General features: G+C 43.3%; 1 protein-coding gene across 1 annotated transcript in view; it reads right to left on the reverse strand.

Annotated features, from left to right (window-relative positions):
- Positions 1-18,348, reverse strand: part of ST7L (suppression of tumorigenicity 7 like) — a 782,219-nt gene that overhangs the window by 642,422 nt on the left and 121,449 nt on the right. The window contains exon 9 of the mRNA XM_069238668.1: positions 1,440-1,554. Within this exon, the coding sequence (XP_069094769.1) occupies positions 1,440-1,554 (115 nt within the window). The remainder of the gene's footprint in view (positions 1-1,439; positions 1,555-18,348) is intronic.

Below are 18,348 nucleotides of genomic sequence, written 5' to 3' on the forward strand. Positions count from 1 at the left end.
GCCTTGCAACAGTGAAAAACGAATTTAGCAATATTTCACTGTCAGGACATATAAAACACATTACTATATGTCCTACCTTAACCATACACTGCACCCTGCCCTTGGGGCTACCTAGGGCCTACCTTAGGGGTGCCTTACATGTAAGAAAAGGGAAGGTTTAGGCCTGGCAAGTAGGTACACTTGCCTAGTCGAATTTACAGTCAAAACTGCACACACAGACACTGCAGTGGCAGGTCTGAGACATGATTACAGAGCTACTTATGTGGGTGGCACAATCAGTGCTGCAGGCCCACTAGTAGCATTTGATTTACAGCCCCTGGGCACCTCTATTGCACTTTACTAGGGACTTAAGAGTAAATCAAATATGCCAATCATGGATAAATCAATCAATAGTACAATTTCTATAGGGAGCAGTTGCACTTTAGCGCTGATTAGCAGTGGTAAGGTGCGCAGAGACAATAAACCAGCAAAAACATACCTGAAAAAATAGGAGGAAGAAAGCGAAAAGTTTGGGGATAACCATGCAAAAAGGGCCATTTCCAACACTGCTGATCTCAAATGTCTGAGAGACTGAGAAGGGAAGAAGGCTTAAGACCCACAAGTGTATTTCTCCTACCTAAACAAAGAATCTGGCATAAGGAAAAGATGGTGCAGATTTCAGCAGAAGGCGATGATGATCCCATGCAGAATAATTCAAGGCAAGTGGTGAGGGGGAGGAGGCTGGAGTCAAGCCAAGATAGTTTAATACCACTGGCTTAAGTTATCAATACGAGGCTTTTCTCAACAGTTGCTTGCACAGGTGGGATTGTTGGATGAATACAGCTGATCAGCCCAAAAGATGAGCTTCAAGAGGAGTCAGAGAACCAGAGTCTTTGTTTTCTCTCTTAACTCATTCCCCTTCTGCTAGGTGTACTGCTTGCTAACCCACATATCTTTCTCGTCTGTGGCCTACTTTAGAATCAGAGCTGAGGAAACATTCACACTCAGTTCTAACTGCGCCGCAAAGTTAGTGCTTTCTTTTAGCTAAGGCCAATAAATTATCTTCTATTTATAGACACTCTGGTTCTTCCTTTACAGGTGATCCACAAAACCACCCTAAATCTTTAGTCATCAGGTAAGCATTTGATAATAGAATCTGAAGGATAACGGAGCAAAAAATGGGTCAGCAATCTGATCTACAGGCAAGTTAAATTGTTGTACATTTAAATAGGTCCATTTAGCAGAGTGGGTGAGAACAGAGAACAAAGGTGTCCATCATTAAGAGAGTTGTCCATGATCTATAGTTTAGCTTTACATTGCACAGTAAAAGCATACAAAGTTCAACACAACCTTAAAATTGCATGTAATTATTTATCTGCTCTGAAGTCAACATGAGTGGTATCAGAAAGGTATAGTGAATCCTGCAGAAAAATATGACTGTAGGGCATATTCATACTTACCATCATATTTTGCCAAAAGGGCCTGCACATCAGCATATGCTTGCAGTTCCAGGAGTGCTTCAAGTAGGTTTTCATGCATATTTAGCATACTAATCAAAGGAAACTCTTTCATAAGCTGCAAGATAACACACAAATGAATGGAAATACCGTCATCCAAAAAGTTCTTAATATTAACAAGGTGGTAGAAAATATAGCCAGTGCTTAGCTAAGGGAAGTAATACCCACAAAACAGGTAATCTATATGCAAATGTTGTCTTTTCATCTTACTGAAGCATTACAGGACCACAAATGGGCAGGGTAATTATTGAGCTGGTCTCTAACACTTATTTGTTACGAGGTATAATGCAGTTTTAACGTCTGAGGAAAACCTTTTCTTTTACCAAATTAATTGAAGATCCAGATGTGTACTTTAACACAAAAACACAATTTTACCATCCTTATGGCGTGTGCTGGGATCTTAAACTACTAGCGTTATATCACCTTAGGCTTTGCTCCAATGATGAAAAGCCAGCACATCAAATGAATACTGTGATAAGTAAGGCTAATGGAACTGAAGTAACCCTACTGGGCAATATACCCCTTTTAGGTCTGGCTTGACAAGGCTGTTTTGCAATCAAGGAGCTAGCTATCTTACATCTGAAAAGTACCCTGACCCGTCAATCATTAGGGTCTTTATATCATATTTACATTCTTATCATATTCACATTCTATATCGAAAGCAAACTTGTTTGTTATCTTTTTTTCTTCCACTGGCCCAGGCAGTACGAGTTCAGCTCGAGCAGCCCTAGCGCAATCTTCTAGTATGCACGCCCAGCACAGTCACATACACAAACACACACGATTCCCACATCAGGAGACATTTCGATCACATTAGCACGATACAGTAAAGGTGAAAATAAACAAAACAGCAAGAAACCAGGCATGTTTATCTAGCTCGATGTTTCCAGCTCACCAGGTCTAGCGGGCCGAGTCTGGGTGCTTATATGGGACCCCAGGTACGTGTGTCTGTGCATTTATGTGATGTGCGCACACGCCTCAAAGGTGTTCTCACACAACTGCCAATTCGTATCTAGGTGTGTTTTAAAAAAAATATATTTTAGCAAGAGCTGCATCTGTGCAGTGCCAATTGGACGATGTTAACAGGACATTATGGGCAGGTGCATACTAGCAGCGCCACCAATGGTCTTACAAAGTGGCAACTTGCAACAAATAGCCTTGCTGCTAATGGAAAGGGAGTGGCCAACTAGCAAAATATTTGACCTGGGTCACTGAAAATTGTTATCATGGTGGGTGTTTGAAATGACCGTTTTTGCAGGTTTATCCCCAAACCTTTCACCTCCTTCCTCCTATTTTTCTGATCTGTTCTTGCTGGTTTATGGTCTCTGCACACTTTACCACTGTTGATCAATGCTAAAGTGCAAGTGCTCCCTATGTAAATTGCATTGGTGATTGGTTTATCTGTGATTGGCATATCTGATTTACTGGTAAGTCCCTAGTAAAGTGCACCAGAGGTGCCCAGGGCCTGTGAATCAAATGCTACTAGTCGGCCTGCAGCACTGACTGTGCAACCCACACGAGTAGCCCTGTGAAGATGTCTTAGACCTGCCACTGCTGTGTCTGTGTATGTGTGTGCAGTTTTAAACTGCCAATTCGACATGGCAAGTGTACTCATTTGCCAGGCCCAAACCTTCCATTTTATTACATGAAAGGCACCCTAAGGTGGGCCCTAATTACCCCCAGGGGCAGGGTGCAGTGTATTTAGACGGTAGGACATGTACTGATGTGTGTTACATGTCCTAACTGCGAAATACTGCCGAAATCAGTTTTCACTGTTGCAAGACCTATCTCTCTCATAGGTTAACATGTGGGCTGCCTTTAAATAACTTTCAAGTGAGTTTCCCTTTGAGAGCAGATAGAAATTTGTAGTTTGGGGTCTCTAAACTCATACTTTAAAAATACATCTTTTGGTAAAATTGGTTTTTAGATGGTCAGTTTCAAAAAGCTACTTTTAGAAAGTGAGCATTTTCTTGCTTAACCATTCTGTGCCTCTGCCTGCTTGTGTATTCCACGTCTGGGTCAGACTGACAGTTGGGCTGTTTGTGAATCTCCTCTAGACAGTGACACAAAGGGAGCAGAAGTGTAGCCTGCATTTCCTGATGGGCCATCTGGGCTAGAGTGGAAGGAGGAGTGGTCACTTACAACTCAAAGGACTGTGCCTGCCTGACCCCTGGTGTGTATCTGGGGCCAGGCCTGGGCAAGGCTGGCTCTGGTCAACAACAGAAACTTTCCTTTGAAGTTTGCCTACTTTAAAGGCAGAAAGGGGAATAAGTAGAGGACCAAAAACCCTAGTCTTTTGGATCAAGAGGGACCTCTGCCAAGGAGAAGAGTTGAAGAGCTGGAGGAAGGGTACTGCCCTGTTTGCTGGGTTGGCCTGCAGTTGCGGATTCTGCCTGAAAAGGGAGCAAAGGGGTGAACTTTGCTGTGTATCCTGCTTGGGGAAGTATTCCAAGGGCTTGGAGTAGAGCTTGCCTCCTGTTGGAAGTCTCCGGGATATCAAAGACTTCAGTATCATCTGACTACACCACTGGGAACTGTGTGTTTTGTACTGTTCAAGAAGAAAAAACACTGCGATGCCGCTGGCCTGCACCGTGACGTGCCGACACCGCACGGAGATGCACTCCCACTTCACACCGCAACCCTGGTCTCACCGACGCCACCACTGAGCCACTGCTTACACTGTGACCTGTGGGCCCGCACACCAGCATCGCCTTGCTCACACCGCAGCCTGGGCATCCCAGACGACGACGTTCCTGCCGACACCAGCGCCGCTGCCTGCACCGTGGCCACCACTCGTGAGGTACACTAAGTATCATCCCGTCCTGCACCGAAGCTCCAGTCCACCGACGGCAGCACCATCAACTCTAGTCGTCACCATCCGTCCCGTGCCGCACCAGCAACTTGGGCCTACTGACAGTGCTTCAACAACAATAACAACGCTGTCTGCACTGTGAACTGGTGAAAATGCACCGCCCGCTTCACAACTCAGCCCTGGTCTCACTAACGCCGCTGGACACTGTCACCGAGCCGCTGCCTGCACCGTGATCTGTGGGCACCACACGTCGTATCGTCCCACTTCGCACCGCAGCCCCAACGCCATCGCTCCTAACTATCAGCCCTGAGTTCGATCCACAACACATGTGACTTCAAGGGCCTGACGACCCCCGCACCGACCTCCGGAACCGGCACCTGTGAAGCCAGCAAAGTCACACTCCGGATCTCATCGCAAGGATCACAACACCCTGCAATTCTAAAGGTACTGTGTGCGGGTCTTCCAGACACTGTAGCTGGCCCACAACACCGTGGTCGGCCTGAACTGTTGGGTCTGTTGACCATGATGCCGTGATAGCCCAAGGTAGAGCTATCGACTTCAAGGAACTGTCTTTTTAAGTAATTTGTCAAAATTCATATCTTATTTATTGTATGTGGGATTTTTTTTTTTTATTGTATTTGATCTTGTTTTACATAGATAATATTGGCTATTTTCTAAAACCGGTGTGGTGTCCTTTTGTAGTGTTTTCACTTGTTACTGTAGGTTTTGTGCAAATGCTTTACACATTTCTTCTGAAATAAGCCTGACTGCTCATGCCAAGCTACCAAGGGGGTTAGCAGAGGTTATTTGAGTGGGTATTTCCCTTACCCAGACTAGAGTGAGGGTCCCTACGTGAACAGGGTGCAAACAGACTGCCAACTAGAGACCCCATTTCTAACAGTGGGACATTTAGCATTGGCAAAGTCAACAAGTCTGTCTCTAACGTGATAACGCATGCCAATAGCACTTTGTGCATGCTTCTGTTTGTGTGTGTGTTTACACATTAAACCCAGACCTACTGGTCTAATTAATGCTTTTTCTTATTAACTGTTGTAATTGAACCAAATGATTATTTACATATGAAAAAAGAACAAAAATATACAAAGCAAAAACATTTTTAGGACTTCCTAAGGTATACTGTTTGAGTACCTCCCATAGTAAAAATGTTACTTACCGAGTATTCATCTGTTCATAGAATGAGGTGCTGGAGCTCTACATGCTCTGCATACTCCGACCATCTAATGTTGGGGTTGGACATTTGGAAGTTGTTTTCCTTCTAAGAAGACTTTGGAGTTCCGAGGTATAAAGGGACTCCTCCCTTGGCTGACACTGTGTATGGGTACCAACTCCATGTTACATCTTTTTTCACACAGCAGGAAACAGTAGCAGATAATTGGACAGAGTATGGTGCACATACACTACAAAAGGAACTTGATTAACAGAGAGAAGAGATCTGTGTGTGAAGGGAGTCTAGCTGTTTGGGAATGCAGTAGTGGACAATTTCATCCACTCTGCTGCTTAACATGCACATGTGGCTGTTCTGGAAGACTCTCATAAGATGTTAATACATTCTTGTAGGAGACATAGGTAGCCACACTCTAGGACCTCAGGTTCCTAGTCGCTATATTGAGCTGCTGGGGACTGGATGTCTGATCCAGCTGTTAGTGCCTAATGAAAAGGTCTGGACTGTTGAGTTCTCGCGGGGACTGATAGACGTTCGAGGAGTGGATACCAGAGCTGTTTGGCACAAGAGAGGGCTACAAGAATGAGAGTCTTAGAAGTCTTCCCAATCCTCCAAAACACAAAAGGAAGGAACAGGAGAGGCAGAAAAGCATAAACAAAGATTCCTGGCCAGTATATCCATAGTGTGTTGCCCACAGACTTGGGTGTGGGTACCTGAATGCAAAGCTTAGGCATTTTGTATTTGCAGGAGTGGCAAAAAGGTCTATTTGTGGGGAGCATCAGTGTTGGTGCTAGCTGAGGAGAACTTGGGAGTGGAGTTCACACTCATGGACTTGTTGATGCGTCCTCCTGACCAGGTCTGCAGGGTCGTTATTTACCCCAGAAAGTATTCTGGCATGAGTTGGAGGCGGCAACAGAGTGCCCAATGCCAAGTGCTTTACGCTAACAAGGAGAGGGGCAAAGAGTGAGTACCACCCTGCTTTCGCAAGTAGTACATGATCATCATGTCTGTCCCGACTAGGACCACCTTGCCTTGAATGAGTAGAAGGAATATTTTGAGGGCAGGATGGAGTGGTAAGAGCTCAAGGAAGTTGATAAGTTGATGGGGTGGCCCTGGTGATGCATGCCCACATTCCCTGGCCTGTGGGCAGACTGAGATGTGCCCCTCCAGCCAGTTTGAGAAGCATCTGTGATACTGGTGACTTTCTGGATGAGGTCTAGAAAAGGCCTGTTCTGCAACAGGTTGATGCTATTCCGCCACTGCAGATAGCAAAGTAAGTTGGTCTTTACCAACACTAGATCCTCCAATTGACACACCGCTTGTGACCACTGAGCAGAGAAGCTTGGTTATAGTGGGTGGATATGTTGCCAGGCCTGAGGTAATATGGTGATGCATGAAACCATCATGCCGAGAAGGTGCATAAATGTTCAGACTGTGAAGTAGAGATTTGGCTGAAAAAGAGCGCAAGCTGCTGAAATGCTAAGACCCTTTGGGCGCTGGGGTGGGTCTTGCCTTGACCAAATTTAGCGTCGCCCCTAGGAAGAGTTGTACCAGTAGGAGTACTATGTGGAATTTGGTAGCATTGATGGGGAACCAGAGGCTGAGATGGCCAAAGATGGTAGTGTGGGTATGCCCTAGGCACTGGCCCTTGCTTGTTCTCTTGACCAGCCTATCGTCGAGGTAGGAGAAGAAATGAATGCCTTCTCTCCTTAAGTGGACGTCAATCACTGCCAGGCAAATTGTGAAGGCTCCTGGGGCTTTTTTTTAATACTCAATGGCTGTAATTTGAACTGATAATAGAGGCCACTTTCATTACTATGAAACAAAGGTAGGGTCTGTGCGCTGGATGGATGGGGATGTGGATGTCAGTGTACTTGTGGTCAAATGCTGTCATGTAGTGTTCAGAGAGGATGTTGCGGGGTCAATGAGGGGCCTAAAGGGTCAGAGGGAGATATCACCTTTGGGGATGAAGTGGTTAAGAAAGTAAACCTGTTTGCCTCAGTGCTGGAGAGAAACTGGCTTAATGGCCCCTTTTTAAAGGGTCACTTGGACCTCTTTCCGTAGAAGATTGAGATGCTTTCTGTTGAGGCAATGGTTGCAGGGTGGTATGTTGGAAGGAGCGTGTGAAGTTATAGACAGTAACCGTGGCAAACCACCAATAAGACCCACTTGTTAGATGTGATTTCCTGCCAGCAAGGAAGGAAATTCTAGTCTTGCTCGGACATGTATGGCCCGTTGACTATGGAGATAGTGAAGTGTTTGGTGGTCCTGATGGAGGGGCTAGTAGAAAAGAAGGGAGAAGGAGGCAGATATAGGGTAGGACTAGTGTCCCACTTCATATACTTGGTAACCTGGGGAGATGGGGTTCTCAAGTTAAGTTCCTCCTCGAGGGTGGGCTTCGTCTTCTAAGTTAGAGCTTCTGCAGCCTTGGAAGGCAGGCTTGTGGATATCTTGCCAGCATGGGGGTGGATAGAGACACTTGTTTTGTGTCCAGCTTTTCCTTAAGCAGCGCAACAATTAGTTGCTCCAAATCATCAGTGCTAATGTGGTCTTCGGAGCTGATCATATCTTTGACGTTAGATGGCTTGGGCACTGAGAAAAAGTTCACATCCAAGTGTGTCTTTGGCATAGATAGCGTTTTCGGCACAGATGGTGGTTTCGAAGTCGAGGCTGGAGTTGGCACCAGCGTTGAGAGGTTCTTTGGTCCTGAATAGGTTTGAAGCATGTGAAGTATCTTCAGGTTCATTGGCCAAGCAGGGTCTGTCCCCGTGGCAGGGAGCAGTACAGGCCCTCAACCCAACGCATGGAAAGACTCCTGGTGGCCACCCACCCTCTGCCTCTAACTCAAGTCCTTCAAGTGGATCCCCCTCGAACATAGAAAGACCGTCACACACTCCCTGATCACTAACAGACTGGACTATGAAAACGCACTTGCCGGAATCAACAAGAAACTCACCCGCAAGCTACAAAACATTCAGAACGCCGCCGCCAGACTGGTCCTCGACCTACCTTGACACTGTTACATCTTGCAACAACTGCATACACTGCACTGGCTTCCCATAGAAAAAAGAATCACCTTCAAGATTCTCACCCATGCACACAAAGCCCTCCACAACACTGGACCAGCCTACCGGAACCAGCAACTCAACCTACACGTACCCCACAGGGCCATGGGCCATGTGAGCAGTCCAGCTCTCTCTCACAGAAGTACCCCGCATCAGGAAAACCAGAACAGGAGGACACTCCTCCTACCTCGCAGCCACCGCCTGGAACACCCTTCCTCTCCACACCAGACAAACCACCTTCCTCCTCAGCTTCATGAAGGAACTGAAGACATGGATTTTTCAATAGCCACACCATCGGTATACGCTACTCGAACTACCCCCCCTTCCAGCCCCTTGAGACCCTAACAGGTGAGTAGTTGCGCTTCATAAGCACTGATTGATTGAGGCTCCAAGGGTTTTGGAAGGTGCTGACCACTGCTTGACAGCAGGGGGGGCCCTGGAGGGCAGAGTGTCTAATAAGGTGCCTGATCAACTCAAGGGTGGAGCTCTGCCTTGAATCAAGGTATTTTAGAAAGCCTGGTGTCTGTTTCTGTCTCAGCTATATTCACACTCAACAAGCTCTTGGTTCGAGGTCTGGAGAGCGTGGAGTCAATGGAAACCTGCTGATTGTTGTATTCCGAGTCTGGGCAGGAGAAGATAGCTTCTGGGATAGGAAACACCTGGTGGAGCAGAATGGGGGTTATGATCCCTGAAAATATCAGATGGGAAGTCAGAAGCCATTTGCTGCATTTTGTGGTATGCACAGTGTCTCCCCATTGATTGAAATCAAAAGGTTTTCTTCGAATGGAGGATCAGGCAGGCCTCAGCACATGGTGTAGTTATGGTCAGGGGACTGAAAAAGACTACACACCTGGTCCATCAAACAAACCTGTGTGTGAGACAAAGGGCAGTTCTGAAAGGACATCCATTCCATCACCTTATGAACATCCTCCACCAGAAAGTAATTGAAGAAGTCTGGTGTGAGGCCCCGAAGATGGCAGAGGCCCTGGAGGTTCAGGAATGATGGCAGACCGGTCTCCGAGAGACATTGTCCAGAAGGAAAAGTAACAAAGGCTGTTTATTCCACATTTCAGAGTGGAACAGACCAGCTGGGTTGAATGGAAGCTTAGGAACATTTTGAATTCCAAGCCCCAGTCGTGCATATCCGGACAAGATGGTGGAAATAAATAAATAAATAAATGAATGTAAATGGAGTCAGGGCCCATGCCCTCAGCCAGGCAACAGAGTCACTCCCTACCTCATAACTTAAAAGACTTTGTTTGGAGAAAAACTACTTGCAAACGTCTGAGCCCCACATTAGATGTCAGGAGTATGCAGAGCATGTGTATCTACAGCAACTTGTGCTACAAACACAACGGTTTAAACTATACCTTTCATATTCCAAAATTACAATACATAGGTTTTGCTTGTCAGGACATGAATGTTTGAAAAGGGTTTAGCTGTGTTTCAGCTTTATAATGGACTGCACTTATGAATTTGCCTCTAATACATCCACGTTAAAGGTTACACTGGTATTTGCCTATCAGAAATGTTATCATCTCAAAGTGATAAAGATTATAAAGCTTCTGCTGGCCTTAGACTTGAGTTACAAGAGAAGAAAGGGGTGGGGGGGGTCATTTCCTTTATTATACTACCGTTGATGCATATTATGAAACATGAAGCAGATACAGGCAGATTTTAGTTAGGGAAATGCAAACATTAGGAGGCTAAGGTTAGTTAAAAGTAGAAACTAAAAAGTATCACAGGCCAATTCAGCACACAAAACAATCACTCACTGCTTTAATAAGACATGCACAGCTTTGTATGTGAAGAGGCTGTCCTCAGTGATTCTTGCAGATGGAGATAGTCTACTATCTTTATTTGAACTGGGAAATTTGCTAAAGCCATAATGGCCAAACTCATGTCATGGATTCAGTTTAGTTTTTCATTGGCAGATAATCATTTATAGGTTTCCCAACATTTAAACTTTCATATTTTGTCTGTATCTGCCAGTGTACAATGGGTCCCAAATAAATGCATCATATATATATATATATATATACACATACATACATATATACATACACAAAATCACGTATCGTACTTTATATATCACATTATACTATATGTATATATATGATCTATATAGTTGAATTAACAAAAATAAAATATCGAATGCTGTAATATGCAATTTAACAGTTGTTACACAAAGCTTGCCATTCCCTAAAAAAGCAGGAGCTAATAACAGAAAATGCATTTATTGGCCCAATGAATATCACAAAAACTTTATTTTGAACTTGCAGTCTTGTGACTATGGCTACTTAATATGGTCAACGCTGCAAATTTGAACCAAAAAAATTCAACTTTAAACCAATAAAAAAAAAACTGAAAACCGCTTTCACCATGAGGTCCTTACCTCACAAAGAATATATCTATATTGACTTTAAAAAAAAAAAGGTTACAGGGACATTATTGTTAAGATCTGAATTTACTTGCACAAAACTATAGAAATTCAGCAGTTCTAGTTAGCTCAAGTAACTCTAACTCATGCCCTAAGGTAAGTGTAATGCGTGTCCCCATCATGCAGTTTTCTCCTAAATAGTTTTACTGCAAATGTTACATTGATATTACCAATGATGTTATCAAAGATGTCATGAGTGATGTAATATGTGGGGGTAATTAACAAAGCATGGCAAGTGTGTGGGCTATGCTTACCTTAGGGAACAAGTTATAGTTACTTGAGGTAACCATAACTAGGACTGTAGAATTTTTATGTTTTTATGTTTTTGTGCGAGTAAATAACATCCCTGTAACCTAAGGTTTTTTTAAGTGAATGTCTTTGGTTTTTTAAACTCTATTTCCTAACTATAACGTTCCTATAACTGAGTGGGTCTGTGTGTGGGTGCATGACTGCCTGAGTGGGTCTGTGAGTGGGTGTGTGAGTACCTGACTGGGTGTGAGTGGGTGCATGGGTGTCTGAATGACTATGCATATATTTTTTTAGTTTTTCTGATATTCGCGAATTTGTCACAACGTTACACAGGTGTATCTGCGAATATCGCGAGTACCAAAAAAAAAAATAAAAAAAAACAGTTTTTCCATATTTCATGCAAATAACAGGACCCACAAGGACCCCTCTATTTCAGCCATGGGGGTCAGAGTACCTCTACACTGACCTCTTATAATACAAAATACTTCAATTTCCAGCCCCGGGGACCGTGTCCTCGAACTTTAAAATGGCGGCCTCAACCTCCTAGTCAGTTTGTGGCTAGCCAATGACAGCACTTCTGGTGGCGCGCACATTTGCGAATAAGCTGCGATTGTCGGGAATTCTTTGTGACCTCAACCATACAAATGTAGGTTTCCTTTAATTTCTCCTAAACTACTGAACGGATTTACACCAAATAAACAAAGTTCATCTGCAAACGGAAAGCTACCTTTCTGACAAATCTGATGTCATTCCTTCCTGCGGTTTCAACAGCAGGCGTGTCTAAAGAGTCAATGGGAAATTAACATGGGAAATGTACGTTTTTTGACCCCCCCCTTTTTTCTTGGCTCCCGTTTGGCGAAGCACGCCAAAACTTTTTGTGCTCGACAGGAATCAGCGGCACACGTTGTTTAGAACATTTCATGAAAATTAATCAAACAGCGCCAAAGTATAGGCAAGTAAAAAAAAAAAAAAAAAAAAATTCTCTATAGAAACATGGTCCTAACTATAACTACCTACTATAGTTATAGTTACATATATATATATATATATATATATATATATATATATATATATATATAAAAATAACCAACTGACAGTCACTAGAAGGTAGTTATAATTAGGACCTAATTCCCATGGACAGTATTTTTATTTATTTTTTGCCAATAACTTTGGTCCTGGTTGATGAATCTTCACAAAAGTTCTTTAAAGATTTGGGGTGATCCACAAGAGGGGTCTAAGAAAAAAGGGGGGAGGGTCCAAAAACATGTTTTCCCTATGCAATTTTACATACGGATTTTGAACACTACTACAGCCTGAACCATTGAACAGAATTACACCAAATTTGGCAGAAAGCTAGATCTTCGTTCAGAAAGATTTTTTTTGTGAACTGGTGTGAATCCCTTCAGTACTTTTTGAGTGATTAAAAGAAAAACAAATATAGATATCTGGGGATACGGATCCAATGCAGATCTACCACAGCGGATCCATGAGCCACCAACATGCCGTGACAGACTGGCCACAACCTGACTGGAAAGTTGTGGCTGTCATTTTATATACTGGGGCACGATCTTGGTGAGTGAAATATCAAGTAAAAGGTAATAGAAGAGGTCAAGGTAGAGGTACCCCGACGCCACATGGGTCTGTTAAGAACCACTGACGGGCAAGAGAGTTCCCCTCAAACTATTTTTTGTCCTCATGCGCAGAATTGCACATCCGCCACAGCTCTCGGCGTAGCCCATGTGTGAATCCGCAAAGGATTTGCAAATCCCGTCGTAAATAAAAAATAAAAATGAATATAAACACCCACTCACAGACTCAGTGAGACAGTCACCCAGCCACTCACAGACCCACAGAGACACTCACTCGCACACAGAGCCACACAGACACTCACACACCCACTCAAAAACCCACACAGACACTAACAGAGCCAAACTCAGACCCACCAAGACACTTGCAGACCAACTCGCAGACATTCACACAGCCCATGTTGTGGTCTCTGAGGAATGCATGACGAGTTTTACTGACAAGTTTCCTGGATTTATCTGTGGACAGAATTAGTTTGACCACTTCCAATTCTGCCTTTGGCTGCTGGAGAACACTGCTGGGAAAAGTGCCATTAATTTACCAAAAGTACCTTTCATTAGGATTTATATTCCTACCTCGGTAATTATGCCTAGGTCATTGTCACCACAGTGCACAATCATGAGGTCTGGATGTGGGCAATCCACAATGCTTTCAACCAAAGGCAGCAACTGATGCCACTTTAACCATACCTGGCCAACCCAAGTAATGTCTACATTAGGTAAAACCAAGTCCCTGCCTATGCCACTCTCTCTAGCATTATCTTATGACACATAATGCAAACAATTTTGGAGGCAAGCAGGAGTAGCACACAAGAGAAGGCTGCAGCTAAAGGAGACAGTTTTCAAAATGAAAGACAGTTAAATGGAGGACAGGACCTAAAATTTAAAAGAATGCATTGGATTGGATGGTGTAAATATGCAGGTGGCTAAAATTAGGTAGTGATATTGTAAAAAAATAATAATAATAACTGTGCGATTGGCTTTGAATTTGTTTTAAAGTTATGCTATTTGGAATCTAACTATAATTCCAAACAGGCAACCACACCCGCCACAGTTGCGTTTGAAGCCAGTATGCTGCTGACAGGAAGTGTTGTGAACTTCTAACCTAGCACTAGCAGAGAATATTTAAAACAGTCTCCATGGAAACGGCTTTTGAAGAGCATGGGGGAAAGAACAAAAAAAGACTAGACTGTTAATCTGAAAAGGGGAGTGGTATGGAAATATTGCTGATTAGTGAATGTTGGGGTTCAAATTCAATAATTTTACAAAGTATATGATAAATGCCATGAATTACCAGCAGAATATTAAATGGTTTTATGGGCTCCATTCTAGATTCACGATCCACCACGATTTTACATGGAGGGGCAGCAATGAGCACTGCGGCAGATCCGTGAATCCACCCAAAACCACTACCAAATTGGGCTTCTTAACAGGAGTCTTACAAAGGGTTAAAAAAGAGTGACCGTTCAAAAGTAGCATAACAAAATTCAAATTTGAAAGGAAGTTTGTGATTTGCTTACTCCATCCATATCACTGAAATCGGAGTGGGAAGAGTTGCCATTAATGGTTCTTTCGTACTGAGAGTGTGATACCATTCCTATACTCCTGACTTCAGACTGTGACTGACAAGAGATTCTAACTGATACTGAGATAAAAATTGAGAGCAGCAAAGTGAGTTCACATGTATGTCAATAGGGATGTACTACTTATGTATTTATTAATTTTTGAGTGTACATAAGGTGAAATAAAATATGGCAGACACAGGGATCTTCTCAGACACATATAAAGCTTTTCATGTACCTAGTACGCAGTCAGTTACAAAAGCGTTGTACTTTGCCATACACCCAGTTTACATGCAGTTGTCTGTGTTGTATCTAGGCAACCTTGCGTAACAGTAGCTTAGCAACTGATGCTTCTTCACAAGTTTCCGGATTGTGGATTCTTGGGAGGAGAGCAGGCATTTGCTGAAGAAGGTCATGCAGGGGAAGCAAGGGGTTTGTTGTCCTACTCTTAAAATGAACCTACTACAGCTTCACTCTGGTGATTTCAGTCTTTTAAAAATGGCAACGAGGATGGGATGCAGTACCACTACAGGATGTAACTGTGGAATTAGATGTTGGAAAGTACAACATAAGAAGAGGCATAACTCCAAGTTCCCTGTTTCACCAAGGAAAAGAAAATTTGTGTAGTGCCAAATTGGATGTCCTGCTGCTCATGTGTGCAACGTGCAGTAATCTGGAGCATTGGGAAATCCTGCACTAATACAAGTGAACCTGAAGGGTATTGGCGGGTCGGAAAAGCTGCACTTCCTGTGGTGAACTCACACTTATGTGGAAGCAAACTGGTCAGGTAAAAGCAGTTAGCACTTTTTGGGAGCTGGGACATCACCACTAATATTGTATATATTTGAAAATCCATGCAGAGAGATAGTACCCATAGTATATTTGAAAGGTTGCGCACCACTTACCGGAGACAGGAATCGAGCCTCGGTGAAGGGTAACAGTCACCCCGTGTTCATAATATCAGTTGCACAGGTGTTCTGTAGGTCGCAAGGTAAGCATCATTTTTCAACATTGGAAGTTGCGTTGTGGTGCGTGAAAAGCATCACAGGTAAAAAAAAATTAAGAAACCTGCCAGCAAGGCACCTACGTTACTATATGTTTTCTACACTGTGAAGCGTGAAGAGGAGCATCACAAGTACTTTTTAGAAACGTGCTGATGACTAAAAGGTAGACTTTGCATTAGTTTTCTTTATGGGTCAGTAAAGCATCAAGGGTTGTCATGTAGGTTCTCATTATCCTAATGAGGCTACTGGATTTGGGTGGCAGGATCGCCTGGATTGTGGGTACGGAGTACAATTGCACACAATGTGACACCTGTTGGCCTAATCTGAGATTTCCTGCTAACTCTCGGGCAGAGACTCATCTCTGCCCGAGAGCAGGGATTATTGTGGCAACCGGGCGCATGACAAGAAAAGCTCCTCAAGGGAATCGTGGTTGATCAGATCTTATCCCTTTCTCTCAGTTGCATTAGTCTTACACAGGCAAAGACAAACAGAGGCAGAATATAATTCAATAGGGGTTTATTGAAGTAACTGCATCTTAGATAAAATAGCATGTATTGCAATAACTAGGATGATAAAACAAAATAGAAGCAGGATTGTGACAACGAGAATGAAACAAACAGTCCCACCATACTGTCACTAGGAGTGATATATATATTTCTTTCCTACCTAAACTATGTTAGAGCACAGCATTATAAGCCCTAATCCGCCCTTCATGTTTTCCCACTGGGAAGACATCATCCTCCATACCTGAGTGAGGAAGCCTGTTGTCTAACAAGACATCATCCCACATATAGGCCAGGGATTTGGTAGTCTAAGTAAGCAGCTGTAGCGAAGGCAATCACCATGCAGTCGTGGTCATCTAGCTCAAATCTCCCTCTAACGTGTATGGGACAGAGAAGTGTTTCTATAATAAAGCATTTGATATTCGAAGAAAAGGTCCCCACGTAAGGATGTGTATGCTTCTGTGAACGTAGGAGACTCATCGTACCACTTTTGTCAGCAACCCTATATGACTGCAGCCTTGAGGAAAGCACAAAGTGCAATGCTAAGAACGTGATGCTTTCCTAGGCGAAGGAACAAATAGATAGAGAAAATAAAACACTGCAAATGTGGCTAATACTAGAAAAATAAAGCTATGCTGAATAAACTGTAACTAAGCTACAGTGCACAACGGCAGGCCTAGTCGGCTAAAATAACTTGTCAAAAACATTGTTAAAATAGCTACACAACACCCTCCCCTTGCTGGTTCAAAGGTGGTTCAAAGCCTACAATGTATAAAAGCTACTAAGATCCATTTATAAAAGCATATAAATATGAATGTCAAAACTGACAAGTTAAGACACTTGAGCATGGAGGAAAAAGGACAATTTAAAAACGTCAGTAGTGGCGCCAATAGAACTGAATTCAAAAGTTGATGTCATTTTTAAAACCGCCAATTATATCCGGGACAATTGAAGCCAGCAAATGTTTCACTTCGGCAGGTGGTAAAAATCCAATTAGTTTACAAGGAAATCCATAAAGCACTCGTGTTCAAAATCCTGAGCTCCAGCTGAGGCAGCAGCATTCTGTGTTGTGCTCAACGTTGAGTTAAGAGCTGCATTATCTACGAAGGGCAACTCAGACAGCTTCCCACAGCAAACACACCCTCAACGTGCATGACTGGTAATAAGCCCTCAGCAAGAACATCGGTGTCCAATGAAAGTAAGCGGCGGGTAGAAAGACAGATATTCAGTGCACATTCAGAAAGGCACCAAAACAAGGGCAGCACACAATTAAAAACCGGTCTGAATGACAGAGACCAGTTGTACTCCAGTTCTTATAGGAGTGGTGCTCCAAAATACTGCATTATACATTCACAACACAACTGCGCTGGTGAAATCGCTTTCTGTCCTTTTTATTGTAACGGGACAGCGACTGCGCATAAAGAATAGCAACAGCAAAATGCCACCTAGTATAGCCAAATTAATAGGAAATCCCCTGAAAACACTCGAAAAGATTGTGCATGGCTGAAGGTATTAAGTCAAATATAGAGGAAAAGCTGTGAACGAAACCAGAACCAACAGCCTTAAAGAAATGCGCTATTCCAGTAGTACTGGACGCGTTAAATATTCAGCCCACAAGTTCACCAAAGTGTCTCGGAAAGTTTGTACTGAAAAGGGACTGTATCTCTGCTGATGTCCTCGCTACTTGAATCGCATACATCTTGAGTGCAGATGTAAGCGCCACATGTTTTTGAAACAATAAAGCCTTGAGTCTGCTCAACTTGTCAAAATTCACATCTGAAGTAGCAATAGAAGGCCAAATCTCTTCTACTTCCCTCTGTTGGGTAGGGGAGAGAAAGGACATTCCCGCAACAGGTGACAATTTGGGGGACTGAAACGACATAAGCTATTCTGGCCTGCATTCCACAACAACTCTCACTGTTAAGGAGAACATATCTACCATTTGAGAGCACATGGAACACAGGTCTAATCAAGGGGAATGGAACTCCCTTCAGATAACAAGCCAGGTTCACTGCTGAGACATTATATGCCCGGGCAGCTGTTTACAAATCATCAAATGGCTTACAAAAGTCTGGCATTCATTACCGCTAAGAAAGACCTCTTTCAAGCCATTGAAACATTTGTACGAAAAGGGAAGCTCCCACACCAAGTATATGTAACTATCTCCCAGCCTTTCATATCTGCCTACTGGAATGTGTTTCAAGCAGGAAGTGAACTGAAGTATTGAAATAGGTAGATAATTAACCCCGTGTATTAACCATTCAGCAACAGGAAAAGGCACATTTTCTAAGTTCTCAATGTTAAGCATGACGTAAGTCGTTTCCTTCTTAGCCATTATTTGGTGTTGTTGTGTTAAATTAAATGTTGAAAATATATCCCTTGCGCGAACGTGTTGCCAGGGAACGCAACCTGCTTTCAATGTTTGTAGTGTCCAACCTAACTGCATAATGG

Source organism: Pleurodeles waltl, chromosome 6, assembly GCF_031143425.1.
Source record: "Pleurodeles waltl isolate 20211129_DDA chromosome 6, aPleWal1.hap1.20221129, whole genome shotgun sequence".
NCBI classification, from domain to species: Eukaryota; Metazoa; Chordata; class Amphibia; order Caudata; family Salamandridae; genus Pleurodeles; species Pleurodeles waltl.